The 25,530-nt window shown below is 52.0% G+C and overlaps 2 protein-coding genes across 7 annotated transcripts; both read left to right on the top strand.

Moving 5' to 3' along the window:
* Window positions 1-119: 119 nt before the first annotated feature.
* Window positions 120-13,592, top strand: SLC25A23 (solute carrier family 25 member 23). Of its 4 annotated transcripts, none has more exons than XM_082455195.1 (11): window positions 120-445; window positions 1,601-1,655; window positions 2,227-2,314; window positions 2,591-2,702; window positions 4,083-4,241; window positions 4,327-4,479; window positions 4,683-4,790; window positions 5,954-6,121; window positions 10,509-10,659; window positions 11,662-11,842; window positions 12,455-13,592. In XM_082455195.1, the coding sequence occupies exons 1-11, from the start codon at window positions 290-292 to the stop codon at window positions 12,612-12,614; spliced, it is 1,491 nt and encodes a 496-aa protein (XP_082311321.1). In that variant the 5' UTR covers window positions 120-289; the 3' UTR covers window positions 12,615-13,592. The 4 variants fall into 4 exon arrangements, with proteins under 4 accessions (XP_082311321.1, XP_082311320.1, XP_082311323.1 ...); XM_082455194.1 differs by having other exon boundaries at window positions 121-445; window positions 1,529-1,655; XM_082455197.1 differs by having other exon boundaries at window positions 121-445; window positions 1,529-1,655; window positions 12,215-12,596.
* A 4,422-nt stretch (window positions 13,593-18,014) lies between these two features.
* On the top strand, window positions 18,015-25,314 carry SLC25A41 (solute carrier family 25 member 41). Of its 3 annotated transcripts, none has more exons than XM_082455200.1 (6): window positions 18,015-18,264; window positions 18,726-18,878; window positions 19,069-19,176; window positions 22,124-22,291; window positions 22,504-22,651; window positions 23,452-25,314. In XM_082455200.1, the coding sequence occupies exons 1-6, from the start codon at window positions 18,145-18,147 to the stop codon at window positions 23,622-23,624; spliced, it is 870 nt and encodes a 289-aa protein (XP_082311326.1). In that variant the 5' UTR covers window positions 18,015-18,144; the 3' UTR covers window positions 23,625-25,314. The 3 variants fall into 3 exon arrangements, with proteins under 3 accessions (XP_082311326.1, XP_082311327.1, XP_082311328.1); XM_082455202.1 differs by having other exon boundaries at window positions 18,121-18,276; XM_082455201.1 differs by lacking the exon at window positions 22,124-22,291.
* The last annotated feature ends 216 nt before the right edge of the window (window positions 25,315-25,530 follow it).

The following is a 25,530-nucleotide window of genomic DNA, read 5'->3' as shown; positions in this document are numbered from 1 at the left end:
AAGTGATGATCCCTAGATTGTGCTAATACCAAAGCATCCCTGACACGCCCCCCCCAGCTCCGCCCCGTCCCCCTCCCCCCCAATGCGGAGGAGACGCAAGTTCTGGCGCGGGCGGCGACGGCTAGCAGTCACCACCTCCTACAAGTGCCAGAGCCGGGCAGGCAGCGCGGAGGCTGCGGTGGCAGTGGCCGCGGAGCTGGCCCTGCGGGGCCCCTGGGGGGAGGGGGAGCCGTCAAGCCCCCGCTGAGGCCGCCGCTGCCGGGCCTCCCCTCCCCCCGGGGCGGGCGCCATGCGGGGGGGCCCGGGCGATGCGGAGCGGCGTCAGCGCTGGGGTCGCCTCTTCGAGGAGCTGGACAGTAACAAGGATGGTCGCGTGGACGTCCACGAGTTGCGCCAGGGACTGGCCCGGCTGGGCGGGGGCAACCCGGACCGCGGAGCCCAACAGGTACCCTCGCCGGGACCCCCTCCTGGCTCGTGGCGCTGGAGCCCCGCCCGCGCAGGGTAACCCGAGCCTCTGAATGGAGTGCCGGGAGCAGCCCGGGACTGCCTGTGGCTGGACTCCTGGACCTGTTCCTAGCTTGGGCGTCCTTGTCCTCTTCCCCCTGCCCGCCCGTGTCCGGGCCTAACGGGCTCGCTCAAGACAGGACCACCGAGGCCCCAGGCCTGCAGGTTCGGCTGCCAAACCCGTCCCCCTCCTCCCTCGGGGTGAGGGATGTCTGCCTGGGAATGGGGCCGCGTGTGCTTTCCTGCCCACTGCCCGGGACACACCCTCCTCTGAACTCTTTGCACAACCCGATACACAAGGCCTGCACCCACCTGCAGGAGACACACCCTCCCCAGCCTCTGTGTTTACATTCCCTTCCCTGTCCTTTCCTGGGCTTGGCTCTATGCCCCAGGCTGTCCCAGCCAAGGACCCAATCCTATCCGAGGCCACCCTCAGCTGGGGATGCACCTATCAAAGCAGGAACTTGACCCCAAGCCCGTGCATGTGTCCCCCCACACCTGGAGGCCCAGATGCCACTGGACTGTCTCCATAGCACCCTGAGACCTCCAGTCAACCTCCCACTTTACAGATGGGAAAACAGAGGCCCTGCAGATGTTCAGTGTGGATGTGTCATTGCCCCACATTGCCCAGTGCTGTCTCCAAGGAGAGCTCTTGAAACTGCCACGTGGACAAGTTCATATAAGAGACAGCTGGAAGGACAGGCTTTCAGAGACAAGAGGCCAAGTCCACCTACTCACTTCCCAGCTCTGTAACCTTGAACAAGTGACTTGACCTTGGAGAGCCTCATTTTGCTCACCAGGAAAACTGGACAACCGCTGTCCACCTCACAGACCTACCTTGGCCTTGGGTATCTTGTTGAGGAAAGAGATGATCAAGGGAGGGGGTGACTTCCCCGCCCTGGTCCTCTAGGTGCAGGGCTGGGGGAAGGGGGGACCTGGGTTCCTGGGGCATAAGCTTGTCTTGCCTCCTCCAGATTGGGGGAGCAGCTTCCCAGAACTCCTTCTGGCCCTTCTCCCCTGCCAGGGCATCTCCCCTGAGGGTGACGCTGACTCAGATGGCGGCCTTGACCTGGAGGAGTTTATCCTCTATCTGCAGGAGCGGGAACAGCGCCTGCTACTTCTGTTCCACAGTCTGGACCGGAATCAGGATGGTGAGGCCAAGGGATGGGGCTGTGGGGGCCCTGGAGATGCCAACAGGGTTAGAGCTGGCAGCGCTAGGAGGAGGGAGGGCCGCTTCTCCCTGATGACTCACACGCTATTTTGGGAGCTCTCCTCACCCCCAGCTAGGTGGTTCGGGGCCCAGCCGGCCTATCCCACCTCCTTTTCCTTCTGGGGTGGGATGCTATTATTTATTAGTCTTATTTTTCTGTGGGACAAAGATCTCCCCATATGGCTCCTGGATTCCCTATGAGACAGAGACACCCCCATCGCTTTTTCTGGGAGTCCAATATTGCCTCTCAACCCCCTGTGGCATGGGGACCCCCATAATTATCCCTGGATTCAATCCTTCATTCATTCATCAAACAGAAGACCCCCCCCAATATGGCCCAGTTCTACCCCTCTGATCCCAGTGGGTCAAGGACCCCCCCCAACCCTGCCACAGACCTCACGTTGGGTTCCTGGATCCGCTGGTCTTCTTCAATATCCCCATTCCAAGCTGTCCTGGTCCTCCATCTCAGGGTCCCTACACACACACTTCCCCACCTCGGGCCCCCTCCCCAGGTCATATCGACGTCTCTGAGATCCAGCAGAGTTTCCGAGCTCTGGGCATTTCCATCTCGCTGGAGCAGGCAGAGAAAATCCTGCACAGGTGAGTAGCGGGGTGTTCAGAATCCCAGGTAACTCAGGTCCCCAAGACCCCTCAGCCACCTTGAGCCTCTGAGCCTCAGACCCAATCCCAAGGCAGTGGAGCTGAGATCTTGGCCCAGTTGCTTCCCCTCTCTGAACCTCAGTTTCCCCCTCTGTAAAATGGGGAGCTCCCAGTGCCAAGGAGCTCAGTCTACCCCCCAAATCCACGAGAACCTCACTCAACTCACCCCTGGACCCAGGCACTGATTCTGTCCCACCTGTACCCCTCCCCCCGCAGCATGGACCGTGATGGCACCATGACCATTGACTGGCAGGAATGGCGTGACCACTTCCTGTTGCATTCGCTGGAGAATGTGGAAGACGTGCTGTATTTCTGGAAGCATTCCACGGTGAGGTGGGGGGCGGCTGTCCCAGCCTGGTGGTCGGGCCCTCTTCCCCAGGGCATGGGGGGAGGGGCTGGCTCCGGACTCTAGAAGGAGGAGCCACTGGGAGCAGCCAAGGACTGAGGCTCTGCTCTCCTCTTCCTCCATCTGGGGCTCCCGGGGCCCATTTGGGGAAGTCTCTGCCAGCTGATGGGGACCCTTCAGACTTAACTGTGGGGCCTCTGGGGGTTCAGGGAAGAAAGGGCTCACCAGATGGGGCATCTGGTCTCCCACCCTCAACCACATGGCTCTCTTTCTGCTGGTTTCTATTCCCCTCAATAAAGGATTCTGCTGCTGAAAAGACAAGTTAGGAAGCCACTGTCTTCAGAGGGTCTCACGGGATCTACCGGAAGTTGGGAGGGAGGAAGTGCTCTGGATTGCCATTTCCAGGGTGGGAATCCCTGAGTGATGCATCTGGTAGGATCTGATGGCATCTGGAGGGGTCCATCCATGGGATCTGCTGAGATCCTCTTGGGAGATCCAGAGATTCCCACCCTGGGGGACCCATGAGGGGCTTGGTTAAGAAGTCTGCAGGTGAAGGGTGCTAGAGGGGGGATGATCTCTGTGGGGGAGACCCCTGGGGATCTGGTGAGACCCCCCAGGAGGGATCTGCTGGGCTCCATATTATAGGAAGTCCCTGGTAGGATCTTGTGTGGCCCTGGAGGTATCTTCTGGAATTCTTACGTGGGAGACCCTTGGGTGGGATCCTTCGGAGGGATCTGATTGGCTCTGGAGGGATCTTTATGGGGCAGGGGCTTGTTTGTTTCGTTGTGGTTGTCTGGGTTTTTTTGTTGTTTTGTTTTGTTTTGTTTTTTTGGCCGTGCTGCACGGCATGCGGGATCTTAGTTCCCTGATCAGGGATCGAACCTGTGCCCCCTGCAGTGGAAGCGCAGAGCCCTCACCACTGGACCACCAGGGAATTCCCATAATATATATATTCTTATATATCCTCTTTTATTTATTTATTTTTGGCCACACCACGCGGCATGTGGGATCTTAGTTCCCCAACCGGGGATCAAACCCATGCTCCCTGCAGTGGAAGCGTGGAGTCTTAACCACTGGACCACCAGGGAAGTCCCCTGTGGGGTAGAGACTTGAATAGGATGCTTTGATGGGATTTGGTGGAGATCCCCAGGAAGGATGTTGTTATCTTCTGTGGAGACCACGGGGCTGGATCTGGTAGGGGTCCAAGAGGGATCTCTTGGGCTCTCCAAGTGAGATTCACTGGTGGAGTGGGATTCATTGGTGGGCACCCTGGGAGTCATGGGGGAGACGCCCCAGTTTAGGGCAGAGTTGCATCCCCCCAGCCCCACTGGGGCATGACACCCCCAGCCTCTGCATCCCCAGGTCCTGGACATTGGCGAGTGCCTGACTGTCCCGGATGAGTTCTCGGAGCAGGAGAAGCTGACCGGCATGTGGTGGAAGCAGCTGGTGGCGGGTGCGATGGCGGGTGCCGTGTCCCGGACGGGCACAGCCCCCCTGGACCGCCTCAAGGTCTTCATGCAGGTGAGGGGCCCTGGAGAGACCCACCCCCTTCCCTAGGCCTGGACCCCTGAAGGGGTCCCCAAAGCCACCCGGTCTTCCCACCCAGGTCCACGCCTCCAAGACCAACCGGCTGAACATCCTGGGAGGCCTACGAAGCATGATCCAAGAGGGGGGCGTGCGCTCCCTGTGGCGTGGCAACGGGATTAACGTGCTCAAGATTGCACCTGAGTCGGCAATCAAGTTCATGGCCTATGAGCAGGTGGGGGCAGGCATGGGGAGGCGTGGGCTACAGACATGAGGATTTGCAGGATTGGCCTGGGGGTGGGGGATGTCTGCAGGTCCCCAGGAGTGGGCATCTGCTCCCCTTCGGGATGCGCCCAGGAGGAGGACAGCAGAGGGAAGGTCCAAGTGCACTGAAGGCCCAACCCCTGAGGTCCCGCCACCTCTGTGTCTCCCTCTCAGATCAAGCGGGCCATCTGGGGGCAGCAGGAGACACTGCATGTGCAGGAGCGCTTTGTGGCTGGCTCCCTGGCTGGTGCCACAGCCCAAACCATCATTTACCCCATGGAGGTGAGAAAGAGGGGCCCTAGCAGAGGCTCCATAGCAGGGCTGGGGGCGGGCCTGCAATAACCATTTCACTCCAAGGTGGGATAAACACTGGGATTATAATGCTTTGCTTCTTCTTGATTCAGACTGTAGCTCATTAGAGCAATGCTCCTTCACATGTAGCTGGTCTGGGTATCACGGTTTGAGATGTGACTTCTGGGGACAGTAGTGTTGGTTTAGCTGTTTAGATAACAGTTGTGGGGTCCAGGCATTTATGGATATGACTCGTCTCAGGATACTGGTTTCCAGGATGCTTGTCCCCAAGGGAATCATTTCTAGGTGAAACCATTTTTGGAGAAATCATTTCAAGTTTCAGATTGTGCCAGGCATCACTTAGGATTCTGAGTGACGGAAAACTCATATCCCATAAACGAAGTCCAGAGGTGAGCAGTTCAGGGATGGTCTGGTGGCTTCAGAGTGTTAGAGACCCAGGTTCCTTCCCTCTATCTTGTTCTACCACCTCAGCATGTGACACCCATCTCATGGCCTAAAATGACTGCTTGTGCCCCAGTCACAGCATCCACCCTCCAGCCAAGAAGGAGGAACAGAGGAAGGAACACCTCCCTGCCTTTAAGGATACTTTCTGACAGCCTTGCATACCTCTTCACCTTCTGTTTCATCAGCTAGGACTCAGTCACATGGCCACACGCCTAGGGAAGCTGAGAAATGTAGTCTTTATTTCTAGAGGCTGTGTTCTTGCTGAAAATAGCAGTTTCTATTGATAAGGGAGAAGGTAACAAGATATTGGGAGACGGCAGTGGGTGCCACGTGCAACTCTGATAGGCGTAACCAGTTTGTAGGTATAGAGTTTGGGGGTAGAAGAAGATTCTAGGACAAGTGGTTCTTTTATTTATTTATATATATATATATATATTTATTTATTTTTTTGGCCACACCAAGCAGCATGCAGGATCTTAATTCCCCGACCGGTGATCAAACCCGTGCCCCCTGCAAGGGAAGTGCAGGGTCCTAACTATTGGACCACCAGGGAAGTCCCACAAGTGGTTCTTTTAATTCAGTTATTCTCAGGGTATCTCCATCTAGGAGGTACAATTTCTAAGTGCCTTCATTCCTGGATGTAGTGATTCCGAAGGCAGCTTTTCCAGGGATAACCGGCTTCTCCCCAGGTACTGAAGACACGGCTGACCCTTCGCCGGACGGGCCAGTATAAGGGGCTGCTTGACTGTGCATGGCGGATCCTGGAGCGAGAAGGGCCCCAAGCCTTCTACCGCGGCTACCTGCCCAACGTGCTGGGTATCGTCCCCTACGCGGGCATCGACCTGGCTGTCTACGAGGTCTGTGGTCCTCCCTTCTCTGGGATCTGCCCTTCCTGTGGGGCTGGCTCAGTCGACCTCCCTAGCTAGGGGTGGAGAAGCAAAGCACCATGGGCCTTGGGATCCCGGGGAACTCCTTCAGGCATTGGACCTCCCCCACCTGCCCCGCCACTCTTCCACTTCCCACCGCAAGAACCTTCCATCTGTACTTTGGCCTTCCCGGGTCTCAGGACATGTGAAAGTCGGGGACCACTCTAGCTCACAGAATCGTGGGAGCAGGTGAAGATGAGCTTCAAAGATGCCCATCCCCCCAAAAACGTGGGTCAGACGCACCTCCACCTCCAGGCCAATATCTTCTTCAAGGCCATTTCAGTAATTGCCGCCGCCATAAAATCCATACCCCATGACCAGCATCTCGGGGCCTTCATCAGGAGAAGCAGGAGCTGGGAGTTTTTGCTGTTTCTCTTCCAGGGACCTCATCCATTGCTTTTCCCTTCTCCTGGTGGAATCACCAGGTTCTCCGAATTAGCACAGCCTCAGAAGTTCCCAGACATCCCCCCAATCTTTGTATCCAGCCCAGCTTCATGGGCAGGCAACCTGTAGAGTCACCAACTCAGAAGGGCTCCACACTTAGTTGAATGCTTTGCTGTCACCCTCTTGAAATTCTTAATAATCTTTGAACAAGGAACCTCCCGTATTTTTATTTCGCACCGGGCCCCGCAAATGACGTAGCTGGTCCTGATCTAAGATCCCCGGTACCTGCCATCCATACCTGCCCTACCAGCACCCAGCGTCTACGAAGCCAAGTGAGACAAGGCTTCATTCATTCGTTCGTTCATTTATTCATTCATTCACTCATTCACCCGTTCACTTAGCAACTATGTCCTAAGCATCCGTGTGTTCTGAGTACTGTGCTGGCTGCTGCATTCAGGGAGTACAACATAATTCTTGTCCTCCCGGGACACCCCTCCAATGAACAAAGAAGTCAGTCAACCAGCAAATAAGTAATTTCAGGTCCTGAAATGTTCTCTGAAGATAATAAACAGGACGTGCAATCGAAAGTAGCCATGGGCAGGAGGGGGGGCGTGTCTAGGAATGTCTCTGAGAGATGATGTTGGAGTGATGAGTTGAATATATATCAGGAGGGTGTGTGAACAAGGGCACAGCCAATGCCAAGGTCCAGAAGCAGGAATGAATATGGCCTATTGGAGGAGTGGAAGTCTTTTTTTTTTTTTTTCATTATGGTTAATTACAAGACATTGAGTATAGTTCCTGTGCTATACAGTAGGACCTTGTTGTTTATCTATTTTGTATATAGTGGTATATATCAGCTGATCCCAAACTCCCAATTTATCCCTCCCCACCTCGACCTTTCCCCTTTGGTAACCATAATTCTGTTCTCTATGTCTGTGAGTCTGTTTCTGTTTTGTAGATAAGTTCATTTGTACCATCTTTTAGATTCCATGTGTAAGTGCTATCTTATGGTATTTGTCTTTCTCTGACTTGCTTCACTTAGTATGATAATTCTAGTTGCATCCATGTTGCTGCAAGTGGCAATGTTTCATGCTTTTTTATGGCTGAGTAATATTCCATTGTATATATGTACCACATCTTCTTTATCCATTCGTCTGGCAATGGACATTTAGGTTGTTTCCGTGTCTTGGCTATTGTAAATAGTGCTGCTATGAACATAAGTGTGCATGTATCTTTTCGAATTATAGTTTTATCCAGATATATGCCATATATCCAGATATATGTCTGCTGGATCATATGACAACTCTATTTTTAGTTTTTTAAGGAACCTCCATACTGTTTTCCATAGTGGCTGCACCAATTTACATTCTCTTCAACAGTGTAGGGGGGTTCCCTTTTCTCCACACCCTCTCCAGCATTTATTATTTGTAGACTTTTTAATGATGGCCATTCTGACCAGTGTGAGGTGATACCTCATTGCAGTTTTGATTTACATTTCTCTAATAATTAGCGACACTGAGCATCTTTTTACATGCCTGTGGACCATCTTAAATGTCTTCTTTGGAGAAATGTCTATTTAGGTCTTCTGCCCATTTTTTGATGAGATTGTTTTGTTGTTGAGGAGTGGAAGTCTTGAGTGGCTGGAGGGAGCTGAAGAGTCAGCAAGGACTCGATTGATCATGAGTTTGGGTTTCTCCTAAATGTGATAGGAAGCCATTCAGAGTCATGAGCAGAAATAAGACCTTATTCTGCAACCTTATTTCATTCATTCTTCACCCCAAAAGGGAGTTCGGAGGTCTAAGAAGTTTGAAAAGCCCTGTGCCCTCTTGGCATTTCAAGATCTAAATTAGTCCCTTAAAGGCTCTGAGAAGTCCTGCAGAAAAGTGATTTACCTTTTTTTTTTTTTAAGCCCAGTGTTAGCCATACTTTTCCAGTCATCAGAACCTCTTTTTAACAGAACTGCTCTTAAAAACACCTATTTGGCAAATGCAGCTCCAGCCCCAAAAGGCGGCTATTAAAATTGAAAAGGCAGTAATGGTAAACGATTCTCATTTGCCCCTTCCATGCCCAGGCCAGACATCACCAATCCATCACAGCACTGAGTCCCTCTCAACACAGTTCCAGGCAGCCATTACCAATGCACTGGAATTGACTTAGGAAATGAAACCTATGAGCAATTCCAGTCCCAAGGCCAAAAAGAAGATCCTGGATTTACAGAGGCCTCACAGAAGGCTTCAGAAGGGATTAGCCAAGGGCACAGCTCTGGACTTGGGGGTCGCTCTGAATGTTGATTGTCACCTTTATCTTGTGGCTTTGGGCAAGCAACTTCTGTTGAGCCTCAGTTTCTCATCAATAAAATGGGGATCGTAATGGTACTTGTCTTAGTTGGAGGTCTTCCAGAAGCAGGGATGGGGGGCAAGTGGTTTTGGGGGGAAGTAGTAAGACAGGGAAGGGAAGGCAACCAAAAAGTATCATGCTTTAGTATTAGTTTCCTAGGGCTGCCCTCACAAAGTGCCACAAGCTGGGTGACTTAAAACAGCAGAAATTTATTGTCACAGTTCTGGAGGCTAGAAGTCCAAAATCAAGGTGTCAACAGGGCCATGCTTCCTCTGAAATCTGTAGGGGGTATCCTTCCTTGCCTCTTCCCAGCTTCTGGCCTTTGCCAGCAGTCCTTGGCGTTCCTTGGCTTGTGGACGCATCACTCCAGTCTCTGCCTCTGTTGCCATGACTGTCTTCTCCCCTATGGGTCCTTTTTCTTCTTCTCCTCTTCTTCTACGGACACCAATCATATTGGGTTAAGGGCCCACCCTACTCCAGTATGACCTCATCTTAATTCATTATGTCTGCGAAGACCCTATTTCCAAATAAGGTCATATTCTAAGGTTAAGACCCCGACACATCTTTTTTTTTTTTTTTTGGTGGGGGATGCATTTAAACCCGTAACGGTGCATTATCAAGCAAGATACCACAGCAGACAGGTGGAGCTCAATCCTGGTGGACACCTCCGGGAGAAAGTGTAGAACATGCCCCCATCAGAGAGGCAAGGGAGCTGGGGTATTGATACACCGAGTCAGTCATCATTTGAAGGTTGCTTCTGGGGGTGCTGATTTCCCAGCACTGCCCACCTGTTCCTGTGTACTCAGGGCAGCCTTACCTGGGACCAGATAAAATCCTCAGGCTGAGCCATGGACGCTTGGCTATTGGAGTCGGCAGGTTTGAGCTGAAGTGGTGAGGGATAAGGGCGGGGTGGCCACCTTGGAGACTGTATGAGTTTCCAATGGCTGCTGTAACAAATGACCACAAACTGTGGTTTAAAACATCACAAACTTACTATCTCACAGTTATGAAGGTCAGAAGTCCAAAATGCGTCTTACTGGGCTAAAATCAAGGTGTCAGCAGGCTGCTTTCCTTTTGGAGGCTCTATGGGAGAATCTGTTTCCTTACATTTTCCAGTTTCTAGTGGTGCCCACGTTCCTTGGCTAATGGCCCCTTCTCCATCTTCAAGGCCAACAGCATAGCATCTCCCCCCTGCCCCGAGATCTCTCTCTCTGTCTCTCTCTGATCTCTGTTTCTGTCATCACATCTCCTTCTCTGACTCTTACAAGGAGACTTGTGATGACATTGGACCCCCCTGGATATCCTGGGATAATCTCACATCTCCAGATCCTTAACTTAATCCCATCTGCAAAGTCCCTTTTGCCACGGAAGGTACCATAGTCACAGATTCCAGGGATTAAGGCAGGAACAGTAGGGGGGCTGTTATTCCACATACCAGAGAGGGTCTAGGTGAGGTTTGAATGAGAGCATGCAGGTAAAATGCTTGGCTAACACCAGCCATCACGGGATACAGAAGCCAGCCAGCAGGACCTCTGAAGCCAGGGTCCTGGTGTCACCCACCTCCAACCCACCCTCCTCCCTTTTCCACCCTTGCCAGACCCTGAAGAACCGGTGGCTCCAGCAGTATAGCCACAACTCGGCCGACCCGGGCATCCTCGTGCTCCTGGCCTGCGGCACCATTTCCAGCACGTGTGGCCAGATAGCCAGTTACCCCCTGGCCCTGGTCCGGACCCGCATGCAGGCCCAAGGTGAGGCCTGGGTGGGAGGAGGAGGTAGGGAAGGTCTCACGACTTGGGTCCACCTTCCCATCCCCAGCTCCTCCCCGTGAGAAGGCAGAGTCCCGGGCTGGGATCCTCCTGGATTTTGATGGCCTTGACTAAAGTCCCTACTTTTCTCTGGGCCTCAGTTTACCCTTTTGTGACATTGGGATGGGAGCCCTTTACCCTAAGTAGGAGAACAGATACAGCCAGTGCCGGAAGATCATCCTAGCCATCTCAGCCGGGAGGCAGCTTTCCGGGCTGGTAACTTGAGTTCTAATTTGCAAGGCTGGGATATAGTGAGGTCAAGGAGGAGCAGGGCCAGGCTGCAATTGTTTTACTGTATTTCTCTGTATTGCTCTTTTGAGGTTCTTTTTTCTTTTCTTTTCCCGCTACTATCCCTGAATCTTTTTTGAGAATTTCCTCGGGGATTTTAGCATTTGTGTTTTGTGATTTTTGCCGGGTGTCATCCGTGCATAAGACAGATGTGGTCCTCCACCCTCAAAGAGCTCCCAAGTTGGAGAGGAAGGAAGATGGTGAATAAATCATTCCACAATGAAGTGTGGATTTAGGGTTGAATAAAGGGGAGAAGGAAAAGCTGGACTTAGACAGGGGTGCCAAGGAGGGCTCCCCTGAAGAGCTGGTTTGGAATGGAGGTTGGAAGGTTGAGTAAGAGTTAGCTGGGAAAAGGGAGAAGGAATTGAGTTCCAGGAAGAGGAAATTTCTGTGCCCTCTCCCACCTCCCCCTCCGCACATAGCTGCTCTGTTTCTAGTCATCCCCAAACTTGGGGCCTCCAGATTGGGGTGAAGAGATGAGCAGCCAATTCCAAGGCCAGTAGAAGTTCCAACTCTGAGTGGTAGGTCCCACTGTTAGTCTAACCCTCCTCCCTCCTGCTGCAGTGGCCACCTGGCCCAGCCCTGGGGGGGAGTGGGGGGGAGGGGGAAGTGAGAGGGGGACCTTTGGCCTTACCTGGCCTCCCCACCCCCTACCAGCCTCCATCGAGGGAGCCCCCCAGCTGTCCATGCTGGGTCTGCTCCGTCACATCCTGTCCCAGGAGGGCGTGCGGGGCCTCTACCGGGGCATTGCCCCCAACTTCATGAAGGTTATTCCAGCCGTGAGCATCTCCTACGTGGTCTACGAGAACATGAAGCAGGCCCTGGGGGTCACGTCCAGGTGAGGGACCCAGTGCCCACCCCTCCCCCAGATCCCTCACCTCCATCATGACATCCCACACACCTCGGCCACTGGAGACTGAGGGCCCAGCCAGTGGATCCCAGGTCCCCCCCCCCCCAACGCATTCGAACCACAGGATCCCCACACTTCATCCACTGGGTCCTGCATCCCCACACCCCAGCCACTGGTTCCCACGTTTCCCTCTCCCCCAACACGTACTGAGTCCTGGACCTCCATGTCATAACCACTGGATCCCCCGCAACCCAGCTAATGGATCCTGATACCCCGCAGCACATACCCTGTATCTAAACCCCCAGACCCCAGCTGCCTCAGGCACCAGATCCAGTGTCCTCAGGCAGTACTGGATCCTAGATCCACTGGCAGATCCTAGATCCCCATGCTTCAAGTCCTGGATCTCCAAGCTCGGCCACTGGATTCTGGATATCAAGAAACCTCAGCGCACCGGACCCTGACAGTGCAATGCCTAGGTCCCGGGGCCCCGACCCCCTCCTTCCAGCCACTGGATTCCTGAATCCCTTTACCTCGACACTGGGTCCTGGATCCCTCTGCTTCGACTCCCGGATCCCCACATTTCAACCATTATACCCTCAGCCACCGGATCCCAGATTTCCAAGCCCCGACCCACCAGATCCTCACTCCTCAAACCACAGTCGCGAGAGCCCAGTGGCAGAGGAGCGGGTGCTGGCGACTGCAGCTGTTGGACCCCAGATCCCCTCACCGCAGGCACTGGGTACTAAAACTTCATCCATAAGAGGCAGACCCTACCACCTCCAGGCACTGGATGCCAACCCCTTAACCCCTGGTTTCTGACCCGAGTCCTCCCAAGCACTGGATCTTGAATGCTCAGACCCCCCAGTCTAGCTCCCAATAGGCCAATCGGTATCCTGGATCCCACGCACCCCTGTCCCAGACACACACCAGAGCCCGGAGACCTACCCCCATGGCACAAACCCCATAATCTACGGAGCCTCCAGGAAACCCAGGTCCTGGCCTCCCAGCTTGAAGACCCACGGGACTTGTCCACTGTCCTGACACGTCTCATGCCGGCCGCAAGGGGAGGAGATGCCTCTCCCAGGCCCTGCACAGACACTGGACCCCCTACCTCCCCAGCAAAGCCTGGACTGCAGGGAAACTTCTCTCTCAAATACTCCCCGAGCAGGGCCATGTCTCACACCCACTTCCCACTGTCTAGGCTGATAACAACCCCCAGAGCCTGGGTCCCTCTGGAGGATCCAGTCGCTCTTTCTTAGGGGCTGGCAAGGAGGCAATACAAGGCTGGGGACACATTAAGGGGACCGCACACATCCCCCAGCACTGCCAGCCCCTCCCCAGACTTCAGAGTTGGAAGCCAGGAGCAGCTTCCCTAAACCCAAGCAACCAAGGATGCAAAACAAACCCCAAACTCCCCAGTCCCCCAAATTCATTCCAGGTCTATTTTTCTACCGGAGAGGAGCAGACATCCCATCCGCCCTAATTCCCAGTACCCCCACCCTGTATATTCTGCACTTTATATTTGGATTCTGAGCTTAGGCTTATTGGGGGACCCCTTCATTCCTTCCAAGTCCTTGGGGAACCCCATTAAAGGACTGTAAAAGAAGAACTTGGATTTGGGGGGGATGGGACGACCCCCCCCAATGCTTCCACCTCCCCCACCTACACCACTCCCCACCTCCCTGCCTGTGTGTGTTATTTCAAAGGAAAAGAACAAAGGAATACATTTTCTAAGCTCTTTCATTGTGGTTTTTCCTGAAAGGGGGTGGGTGGATGTGGGACCACCTCATACCACCCACAGGGAAAGGACATGGGCCGACTTCCATTCTACATTGTTGCGGGAGACCAGGAAATGACTCCGTGAGCCTCAGTTTCCACATCTGTAAAGTGGGTGTGGGGGAAGGTCCACATTCAGGAGCACTCCTAATTTTTCCTGTATTTTTTGTAATTACACAAGTGTGTCCTTTTCCTTGGGCTGCTTAAAAAGTTCCCACAAACAAGGGGCTTAAAACAAAATTTTTAAAAATATTTTTCTATTGTGGTGAAATACACGTTACACAAGATTTACCATTTTAACCAATTTTAAGTGTACAGTTTTGTGGCATTAAGTCCATTCACATTGTCGTGCAACCATCCCCACCATCCACCTCCAGGACTTCCTCATCTCCCCAAACTGAAACTCTGCCCCATTAAACACTGACTACCCATCCCCTCCCCCAGCCCCTGGCCCCCACCATCTACCTGCTGTCGCTATGGATGTGACTCCTCAAGGGACCTCTTAGAACTGAAATCATGCAGTATTTGTTTGCCCTTTTGTGTCTGGCTTATTTCACTGAGCATCATGTCCCCAAGTTTCCTCCATGTTGTAGCAGGTGTCAGAATCGCCTTCATTTTTAAGGCTGAATAATATTCTATTTTATGTAGGGACCGTATTTTGTTTATCCATTCATCCGTTGATGGACACTGGGGTTGTTTCCACCTTTTGGCTATCATAAATAAAAGACAACAGAAATTTATTCTCTAAGAGTAATGGGGGGTTGAAGTCAAAAACCAAGGTGTTGGCAGGGCCATTTTCCCTCTGAAGACTCCAGGCAAGGATCTGTCCTTGCCTGTTCCTAGCTTCTGGTGGCTGCCCACATCCCTTGGTGTTCTTGGATGTTAGACCCATCACTCCAATTTCTGCCTGTCTTCACGTGATCAAACTTCTTCCTATGTGGACCGTGAGAGTCATTCTCTAAGATGTCCCCCTATGATCTTTGACTCTTGGTGTTCACATTCTTGTGTAATCTCCTCTGTCATTGTACCAAGGCAGGTCTGTATGACCAAGGGAATACAGCAGAAGTGATGGTATATTACCTCCAAAATTAGGTTATAAAAGACATTGAAGCTACCATCTTGTTCATGTTTTAAGCTGCTATGTTTGGGGAGGGGAGGTGATTTGTTACGCAGAAGTAGCTAACTGATACATATACACATATATAGATATGATTTCTCACACGCCCAGATAAGGGATCAAGCCTTGCTAACTATTTTGTATTTTTACTTCCTTTGACTTAATGATCAATGCCCAGAAGTGGGATTTCTGGGTCAAAGGATATGACTATCTCAGGGTCATGTCACTGGAAAAATTGTATGCAATATACACAGCTACCAGCAAGGAATTAGCATTACCAGTTTTAATGCAGCCATGTCAGCATTGAGTATTACCACTTCATTTTATTTAATTGTGCCTGTTAACATTCATTTTCTTGTCCACATTCTTTTTTTTTTCTTCCAGTTTTGTTGAGATATAATTGACATACAGCACTGTAAAAGTCTAAGGTGTACAACATAATGATTTGATTTACATGCATAATGAAGTGATTATCACAATAAGTTTAGTGAATATCCATTATCTCATATTAAAAATTATCTCATTAAAAATTAAAGAAATAGAAAAAGATTTTTCTTGAGAACTCAGGATTTACTCTCTTTCATATATAGCATACAGCTGTGTTAACTATATTTATCATGTGTACATTACATCCTTCATGCTTATTTATCTTATAACTGGAAGTTTGTACCTTTTGACCACGTTCATCCAATTCCCACTCTTCCCACTCCCTGCCTCTGGTAACCAGGAATCTGATCTCTTTTTCTATGCATTTGTTTGTTTTTGCAGTGTAATTGACCTAAACATTATGTTAGTTGCTGTTATACATTGTCCACATTCTTTTAAACCGTTACACTGTGTTTGGGATTTAGGAGGCTCTGCTGACATGCAGTGTGACATCAGACAGGCTGCTTTCCCCTTTCTAAGCCTCAGTTTCCCCACCCACACTTTAAAGATGTCCACTGACATCTTTAAAGGGAAAAGAACTTACATTTATTAAGCAAGTACTATGTACCCTCACTCTGTGCTAAGCCCCCCTTAATGTATATGTGTGTTGAACACTTACTTTATGCCAGACCCAGTTCTGGACATAGGATACAGAAGTGAATGAAACAGACAAAGATCTCTGCTCTCATAGACCCTATATTCCAGTGGGAAGAGATGAACAGGAAGTAACACAAGTGAGTGAATATGTAGCAGTGTAGATAGTAAAAGTGTTATGGAGAAAAACAAAGGAGGGAAGGGGGATGAGAAATACTGCAGGGCTGAGTTTAAATTTTAAGTAGGGTGGTCAGAGAAGGCATCAGGGAGAAGGTGATGCTTGAATAAAGAAGTAAAGATGGTTTTTAAAAAAAAAGATTTGGGAATTCCCTGGTGGTCCAGTGGTTAGGACTCGGTGCTTTCACTGCCGTGGCCTGGGTTCCATCCTTTGTTGGGGAACTAAGATCCCGCAATCCACGCAGCATGGCCAAAAAAAAAAAAAAAAAAGGAGCCATGGGGATGTCTAGGGAAACAGCATGCAAGACAGAGTAAACAGCCAGTGTAAAGGTCCTGGGGTAGTACCATGCCTGGGTGTGTTGGAGGAACAAGGAGGCCCATGAGGCCAGTGTGAGTGATGGGGAGAGAGGGAGGAGGTGAGGGCAGAGAGAGAACAAGGCAGGTCCTGCAGGGCCTTGTGGACCAAGGGGAGAACTGGGGCTTTTACCCAGGGGAGGTGGAGCCTACAGGGCTGTGGGCAGAGGAGGGCGGGACCTGACTCAGGTGCTCACAGGCGCCCTCTGATGGCTGCTGAGGGGAGGACAGACTGTGAAGGGCGAGGGCAGGAGCTGGGGGAACTGGGGTGATGGCCACTGCACTGGTCCATGTGAGCGACGATGGGGCTGGACCAAGGTGGTGGCCACGTACATGGTAAGAAGCAGCCAAATTCTGGATATACTTTGAAGGTTAAGCCCACAGGATTTAGTGACAGACTGTGTGTAAGAGAGAAAGGGAGGAATCAAGGATGACATCGAGGGTTTTGATCAAACAACTTTGAGGTTGGAGATGCTCCCAACAAAGACTCTCATTGGATCCTATGACAACGCTATTTGGTAGAGTTACTCATTACTTCCAATTTCCAGCTGGGGAAACTGAAGCTCAGAGAAGTAAAGCAGGTACCCCAAGGTCACACAGCAAGAAGTGTCTGAGATGGGATTCAAACTCAGGTCCATCTGACTCCAAACCTATGCCTGTCTTACTTCGGGGACTAACTGTGTCTCTCTCTCCCAGAGCTCCAGAGCCTTCCCATTCTCCCCCACTTCCATCTCCCCTTGCCATGACAACGAAACATAGTGTGTTAGTTTCCTATGGCTGCTGTAACAAAGGACCACAAACTTGGTGGCTTAAAATATTATCGTGGAGGTCAGAAGCCTGACACAGATCTCACTGGGCTAAAATCTAGCTGTCAGCAGGGCTGGCTCCTTCTGGAAGCTCCAGGGGAGAATCTGATAACTGGCCTTTTCCAGCTTCTAAAGGCCACCTGCATTCATGGCTCGTGGCCCCCTCCTCCATCCTCAAAGCCAGCAGTGGCCAGTGGAATCTTTCTCACAACCAGTCCCTCTAACACGGATGGTTCTGCCTCCCTCTTCCCTGTTGAAGGACTCATGAGATTACATTGAGACCCTGTGGTTAATCCAGAACAATGTTTCCATCTCCCCATCAGCTGGTTAGGAACCTGAATTCTATCTGCAAATTTAATCCACCCCCTACCCCTTGCCCTGTAACGTAACACGTTCACATGTTTAGAGGGATTGGGATGTGGACCTTTGGTGGGCGGGGAGACACTCACTCTGTCTTATATGCAGTGAGCTCACAAGGGCCTCTGTGACCTCACCATCCCCTGGGACCCAAATTTACAAGATGCCCCTCCCACATGGTTGCTGGATGGGCAAACTACTCACCAAGGATTTGAGCCTAAGTGTCCTGACCCTCCAGCTGCCATGGGAGCCCAACCTGAGGAAGGTCAGAAGCCTTGCTCGAGGGTCCAGACCCTGTTTAAGAGGGTCAAGTCCTTACTCACCAAAACCCACCCCCCTCCTTGAACCTGGGCTGTACCCATGTGTATGGGTACATGTTTGGGCATGTGCCTGAAAGCAAACTGGAGCATCTCCCAACACAGCAGCTGAGTTCGGGCACCATGGGCCTCCCAGCACCTCCAGCCAGGACTGCAGGGGGAGAAGGCCACGCCGCCCACCCCCCCTGCACAGCCCGCTCCTCTCCCAGCAGACCTGGATGGAATGCCACCTTGAAGCAGTGGGGACCGGGTAGGCCTTGGACTGGGAGGGGGTCCTGGAGATGTGTCGGGACGGAGCTCCAGCCTGGCTGAGTGGGGGCGGGAGCCGGGTCTGTCCTGCAGGTGCTGCACACTGGAGAGCAGCTGATGGTCCCCATGGCTGTCCTGGAGGTAGATAATGAGGGAGCCTTGTGGAAGTTTCTCCTCTCGGGAGCCATGGCTGGGGCGGTGTCTCACACGGGCACGGCCCCTCTGGACTGTGCCAAGGTATACATGCGGGTGCATGGGGAACATGGCGTTGGAGCTGTTGGGATGGGGATGGGCGGAAGTGGAGTTGATGGAGTTCAGGATGGGGGTGAGGGTGTAACCGGAAACAGGTACGAGGGTGGGGTGGGGACAGGGGTTGGAGTTGAGAGGATGGTACCAGGGACAAGGATGGGGTGGGGATCAGAGAACCGGGTACGGGGTCTTTGAAGACAAAATAGGACTGGAGAGGAGGAGAAGATGAGGGTTGAGATGGGAATGTGAGTAGGTGTTGGGTTTGGGTCTGGGTCGTTTTAGAGAATTCTATGACTAGTGAAGGAAGGCATTGAAGAAGGAATGGGGATGGGAGGGGGTAGGTTTGGAGTTGGGCAGCTGGAGACAGGAGAGGTTGAGCTCCAGGCTGGGATGGGGATGGAGACGGGGTGGAGGGCTCCTCAGAGGGCCAGGCGCCTCCGTATCCCCAGGTCTACTCCTCCAAGACAAATTTCATGAATCTGCTGGGAGGTATACGGAGCACGGTCCAGCAGTGGGGTGTCTGCTTGCTATGGAGAGGCAATGGTATCAACGTACTCAAGATCGCCCCGGAGTACGCCATCAAGTTCTCTGTCTTTGAACAGGTGGGGGGATGGTCTGCTTTTCCCAGCCCCACCCTCAAGCCCTCACCTCTCCTGTACCCACGACCCCCAAAGGCCAGGTCCTTATCCAAGACATACGTTCATCCTCCAGGTCCCAGACCTCTTCCCCTGGGTGAGTTTCAGGAAGGAAGGAAGGTTAGTTATTCTCTCACTTTCCTCTCTCCTGTCCCAGTGTAAGAATCACTTCTGCGGACTGCATGAGTCCCCAACCTTTCAGGAACGACTCCTTGCCAGCTCCCTGGCTGTGGCCACTTCCCAGACGCTCATCAACCCCATGGAGGTAAGAGAATATCTGCCCCATAGAAGATGAAACATGACTAGGTGGCAGCTGCTACTGCTTCCTCCTTCCCCTCCCCCTCCTCCTCCACCTCTTCCTCCTCTCCCTCTTCATGTAAGATATGTATCAAAGTTGTAATCCGGATGGCTACCTGGTGACCTCAACACTATTTACTGAATGGGTCCTCTCCTTTCCCCCAGCAATGACCCAAGACGCCACCACTGTAATTTACTAAATTGGGTAAATTACCTATATTTGTATATATTTGGGTTTATTTCTGACCTTTCTCTTCTTGTCGCTCTGGGGTCTCTTCATGCACTACTATCTTTTCATTTTTTTTTAATGAATAGACTTTATTTTGTAGCACAGTTTTAGGTTTACAGAAAAACTGAGCAGAAAGTACAGAGTGTTTCCATATACCTCTCGCACATATACAAAGTTTCCGCTGTCATTAACATCTTGCATTTCGGTGGTACTTTGGTTACAATTGATGAGCCAATATTGATACATTATTATTAACCAAAGCCCAGAGTTGACATCAGGGTTCGCCCTTTGTGTTGTACTTGCTATGGGTTTTGACGACAAGTAGCCACTATAATAGCATCATACAAAATAAATTCACTGCCGTAAAAAGTCTCTGTACTACACCTATTAACCCCTCCCTCCTTCCCCCAATCCTTGCGGACCACTGATCATGTTACTGTCTATGTAGTTTTGCCCCACCATTTTTTCTTTTTTTGGCCGCACCACGTGGCATGTGGGATCTTAGTTCCCCGACCAGGGATTGAACCCGCAACCACTGCACTGGAAGCGTGGAGTCTTAACCACTGGACCACCAGGGAAGTCCCAGCCCCGTATTTAATTTTTGAGGCTTGATATTATGTCTTATTATTTTCCATCCCTTCTCTTCTTTATCAGTTTTCCAAGCTATTCTCTGTTGAGCTTCTCCATTCAAACTTCAGAAGCAATGCACTTCGTTCAGAACACAAAATCACCTACTGGTATTTGTTTTTTACTGGGATGATGTTCAATTCATAGTTGAATTTAGAGATTATTGCCATCCATATGATATCGGTTCTGCATATCCGAGAACATTTCCATTTGTTCGAGTCTCCTTTTTTGCCCTTTAATGGTCTTTTAAAGTTTTCTCCACATAATTCTTGCCCTTGCCTGGTTGTTTCTTTTTTTTTTTTTTTTTTTTGGCTGCTTTGGGTCTTCATTGCTGAGCATGGGCTTTCTCTAGTTGTGGCGAGAGGCGAGAGGGGGCTACTCTTCGTTGCGGTGCGTGGGCTTCTCATTGCGGTGGCTTCTCTTGTTACGGAGCATGGGCTCTAGGCATGTGGGCTTCAGTAGTTGTGGTTTGCGGGCTCAGTAGTTGTGGTTTGCGGGCTCAGTAGTTGTGGTGCATGGGCTTAGTTGCTCCGCAGCATGTGGGATCTTCCTGGACCAGGGATCGAACCCGTGTCCCCTGCATTGGCAGGCGGATTCTTAACCACTGCGCCACCAGGGAAGTCCCCATTCTTTTTTATATATATATTCTTTTCCATTATGGCTTATCACAAGACATTGAACATAGTTCCCAGTGCTATATACAGCAGGACCTTACTGTTTATCCATTCTGTATACAATAGTTTGCATCAGTGAAGTGTTTTTGTTTTTGATTGTTGCATAACAAATTACTGCACTCAGTAGCTTAAAATGATACAGATTTATTATCCCATTGTTTCTGTGGGTCACGTCTGGGCACTGGCTAGTCGGGTCCTCTGCTCAGGGTTTGATCAGGTGGAAATCAAGGTGTCAGTTGGGCTACCAATGAACCCATCTGAGGCTTGCGGTCCTCTGCGAAACTCCCTGGTTGGTGGCAGGATTCATTTTCTTATGATTGTAGGACCGAGGTCCTCAGCTCCTGGAGGCCACCCACTGTTTCCTGCCATGTGATCCTCTCCATAACAGTTTGCTTGTTTGAGACCAACCCGAGGGAATTCCCTGATGGTCCAGTGGTTAGAACTCTGCACTTTCACTGCCAAGGGCCGGGTTCGATCCCTGGAACTAAGATCCTGCAAGCCGAGGCACGGCATAAAAAAAAACAAAAGAAAAGAAACAACCCGAGAGTGTTTCTGATGCTTCCAATCTCTCTGACGCCTTCTGTCTCTGGCAACAGACTCTCTTTTAAAGGGCTCTCCTGATTGGGTCAGGCCCACCCAGGACGATTTCTCTTGATTAACTTAACTGGTTAGGGGCTTTATTACATCTACAAAATCCCTTCACCTTTGTCATATCGTGTAACCTGACCGAGGGGAGTGACAGCCCATCACATTCACAGGTCTCTAGGCATACGGGCTTCAGTAGCTCAAGGGCAGGAGGAAGGCCATTAAATAGATCATGCTATCAGGGGGATGGAAATCTTGGGGACCACCTTAGAATTTTGCCTACCACACTCGGTGTGCTGTCTTTTGCACAATTGTAGAGCTGCCAATATTTTGATATTGGGGCATTTCATAAAAATTCCAGTAACTGGCTTCTTTCAGAAAATTGGCAGATCTGGCTACCTGGGGTCCACACTTGCACGGCACTACATTTGGCTGGCGTTAGGGCAGAGCTGCGGCAGACCCCACCCGGCTCACATCTCTTCCCTCACCCTTTTTTTTTTTTTTTTTTTTTAATTTTTTGGCCACGCCACGCGGCCTGCAGGATCTTAGTTCCCCGACCAGGGATCGAACCCGCGTCCCCTGCAGTGGAAGTGCGGAAGCTTAACCACTGGACCGCCAGGGAAGTCCCTCCCTCACCCTCTTGGGCTGAGAGCACATACAGGCCGAGGCATCTGAGTTTGAAACTCAGCTGTGTGCATTCCTGAGCAGTTTCCTCCTGTGTAGATGGGGACAGTGGCCATGGTTGGGGGTCACTGAGAGGATTAGATCAAACAAGCCACCTCACTCCTCATCCTCCCCAGGTGCTGAAGACACGGCTGACTCTGTGCCGGACTGGCCAGTACAAGGGGCTGCTGGACTGCGCCAGGCATGTCGTGGAGCAGGAGGGCACCCGTGTCCTTTACCGCGGCTACCTGCCCAACATGCTTGGCCTCATTCCCTACGCCTGCACCGACCTGGCTGTCTACGAGGTGTGGGTCCCACAGAGGGGGGTGTCAGGGGCGGTGTGAACCCAGGCCTGTAGAGAGCTTCCTCCTGGCCTTTCTTTTTTTTTTGGCCACGTGGCATGTGGGACCTTAGTTCCCCGACCAGAGATCGAACCCCTGCCCCCTGCAGTGGAAGTATGGGGTCCTAACCACTGGCCCACCAGGGAAGTCCCTCTCCTGTCCTTTTTCTCTTGTAGATGCTCAGGTGTCTCTGGCTGAAGTCAGGCAGGGACATGGATGACCCCAGTGGCCTGGTCAGTCTGTCGTCCGTGACAGTGTCCACAACCTGTGGCCAGAGGGCCAGTTACCCACTGACTTCGGTGCGCACCAGGATGCAAGCCCAAGGTCAGCCTGGCCCTAGAGGCGACCTCGCATGCCCCTCCCCACCTTGCCTCTGCTCTCCGAACTTTCTCATCCCCCCAAACTGACTCCTAAACGCTCCATATCTGATCCTGGCCACCTCTGCTGACCCCTGAACCCACCAAAACTTACACTCACCCCCAAATCTGATCCCAGCCCTTCAATTAACCCTGCACATCACTAAAACGAACATCCAGCTCCCAAATGACTCCCACAAACCTCCTTGAATGTGACTCAGGCCCCCATACTGACCTCAAAACATATAGTCCCCAAATGACCTCCCAACTTCTCCACATCGGACCCAGCCCTCAAGTGACTCCAGAAGTCAAACCGTTTCTAAATTTGCCAAATCTGACTCTGAGACATCCCCAAACTCAAAACCACCTGCTGCACTATCCTGGGAACTCCCCAAATGTGACCATCCCCCAAACGGGCTCTCAAACCCCTAAACAAATCCTCAAACATCCAAACAGGTCCTTAGCCCACCACCCTGATCTTGAAAATGTCCCCAAACTACCCCTTAGCACAATCCCCAAATCTCTAGCAGATCTTATAAGTTGGAATGTTTTCTAAGATGTTCCCTACAACAAATCCTGAAAATTCCTGCCCCTCACTCTCCCCAAACTGACCAATTTCCTCTAAAAGTCTTCCAAACTTCTTTCCAAATGACACCCAGACCCCTTGCTCCTGGCTTCACCGCCCCCCACAACTTTCCAGCCCACGCCCCCCTCCAGGATGCCCAGTCATCTCTGGCCCAGGCTCTGAGCTTGCCTCTGTCCCCGCAGACACCGTGGAGGGTTCAAACCTCACCATGCGTGGAGTCTTCCGGCAGATCCTGGCCCAGCAGCGCTGCCCGGGGCTGTACCGAGGCATGACCTCCACGTTACTGAAGGTGTTGCCAGCAGGTGGCATCAGCTACATGGTGTACGAAGCCATGAAGAAGACCCTGGGCGTATAAGCAGTGAACTAGGCATACCCTGGGCAGAAATGGACAGGAGGATCCAGTGTCCCCTGGCCCCAAAGAACCCTCCAGGCTTGGGACCCAGGGTGGTTTTTGTCAGAAGCAGGCTGGGGGCCTGGGTCAGAAGATTCCTGGAGTGACTTCCCTGGTGGCTCAGAGTTTAAGAATCCACCTGCCAGTGCAGGGGACATGGGTTCAATCCCTGGTCCAGGAAGATCCCACATGCCACGGAGCAACTAAGCCCATGTGCCACAACTACTGAGCCTGTGCTCTAGAACCCGCGAGCCACAACTACTGAGCCCGTGTGCCACAACTACTGAAGCCCACGTGCCTAGAGCCCATGCTCTGCAACAAGAGAACCCACCGCAATGAGAAGCCCGTGCACCACAACGAAGAGCAGGCCCCGCTCGCCGCAACTAGAGAAAGCCTTTGTGCAGCAACGAAGACCCAACGCAGCCAATAAATTAAATAAGTAACTTTAAAAAAAAAAAAAGAAGATTCCTGGAGCCTCCTCCCCAGGGTGCAGCCTGGGACTACTTTAGACTCCAGTCTGACTCGCTGTGACTTGTCCTTGTTCCAGGGCAAAAGGGTGAATGTGGAGACAACCAGGAATAAAGCGATGGTTTCTGCTGGACGTGTCTGGGATACCTGGGTCCAGGAGGGCAACTGGGGATCTGTTATACCTGGGTCCAAGAGAGGAGCTGGTTATCTGGAATCTCTGGGTCTAGGACAGAACTAGGACTCCCTGGGTCCAGCAAGAAAGCTAGGGACCTGGAATCCTTGGTTCCAGGAAGTGAGCTAGGGACCTGGAATCCTGGGTCTAGGATGAGAGCTGGGGACCCGGTATACCTGGGTCCAGTGGGTAAGCTGGGAACCTGGAATACCCTGAGTCTAAGAAGGAGCTGGGTATCTGGATCCCTGGGTCCTGGAGCGGGGATGGGTACCTTGGGCCCCTCAGTCCTGAATGGGAATTGGAAGCCTGGAAGATGCCTAGGTCTAGGAGAGAAATTGAGGGCCTAGGATCAGAGCTTGGAGCTGGAATCCAAAGACCTTATGTGAAGCGGGTGTGGGGGGTGGAATTAAGAGTCTGGGATCCCTCGGTCCTGGGAGGAAACCAAAGGCCCTAGACCCTTGAGTTCGGGAAGAGAGCTGGTTCCGTGAGTGCTGGAAGAGAAGTGGGGTCTCTAGATCCCTGGGTGGATGGAGAGAGGAGAGGGGGTACAGAAGATCCCTCGGTTTCCTCTTGCTTTGGGGCCACCCCACCCCCGGAAGCACCCGTCTCCAAGGCCTCAAGCAGGCCACGTGCATGGCCTACCCAGCCAGGTTCCTGGGGCGCTAACCCAGACGTCAGGCCTGAATTCCGGCAGCCGGTCGCCAATGCCCACGTCGGCTGCCATTCACTCCGGCTACAGCTAATCCCCTCCCGCCGTCTGGGGCCGGCTCCGCCCCAATGCAGCTGCGCTTCCACTGGCTCCCACCAAAACGAAGCACCTTTATTTCCTTCATTGCCATTTGTCCGGAGAGGTGTCAGTCACCTTACACCCGCCCCCGCCACTCAACCATTAGCTTAGAAGACAGGACTAGAAAAGGATTCTGGTTAAGACCGAAAGTAATTCAGTCCAAACGCAAGCGCATCACACAGATCTCGTCAGAGACTGGATACGTTGATTGCCAATCTCTATAAAAACCTCCTTCCATGTGTACTCATTGGCTTGCGTAGACGACTATCTCGCCGGACGCCCGCCCAGCCGTTCAAAGAAGCCTTTCGCCAGATCCCTCCTTCCTGTCCACTTGACTCTTCGGAGCCATCAATCCGGTTCTGAAGCCGCCCACCGATTCTGGAACTCCCGCTTCATTGGGCCTCGGGTCTTCTCGGATCTCCTCGATTTGCCCTCCCAGCGCC

The sequence above is a fragment of the Balaenoptera physalus genome (assembly GCF_965194825.1).
Source record: "Balaenoptera physalus genome assembly, chromosome: 3".
In the NCBI taxonomy this organism is placed as follows: Eukaryota; Metazoa; Chordata; class Mammalia; order Artiodactyla; family Balaenopteridae; genus Balaenoptera; species Balaenoptera physalus.
The sequence above is the reverse complement of the archived record's forward strand: the minus strand, read 5'-3'. Positions and strand labels throughout refer to the sequence as shown.

Bases quoted from the DNA above. Each gene is read 5' to 3' on its own strand.
- SLC25A23 (XM_082455194.1), top strand. From the start codon at position 290: ATGCGGGGGGGCCCGGGCGATGCGGAGCGGCGTCAGCGCTGGGGTCGC. The intron at 1,656-2,226 runs GTGAGGCCAAGG...CCCCCTCCCCAG, and splicing joins TCTGGACCGGAATCAGGATG to GTCATATCGACGTCTCTGAG. The intron at 4,791-5,953 runs GTGAGAAAGAGG...GCTTCTCCCCAG, and splicing joins CCATCATTTACCCCATGGAG to GTACTGAAGACACGGCTGAC.
- SLC25A41 (XM_082455202.1), top strand. From the start codon at position 18,145: ATGGTCCCCATGGCTGTCCTGGAGGTAGATAATGAGGGAGCCTTGTGG. The intron at 18,277-18,725 runs GTGCATGGGGAA...CCGTATCCCCAG, and splicing joins GTGCCAAGGTATACATGCGG to GTCTACTCCTCCAAGACAAA. The intron at 22,292-22,503 runs GTGTGGGTCCCA...TTTCTCTTGTAG, and splicing joins CCGACCTGGCTGTCTACGAG to ATGCTCAGGTGTCTCTGGCT.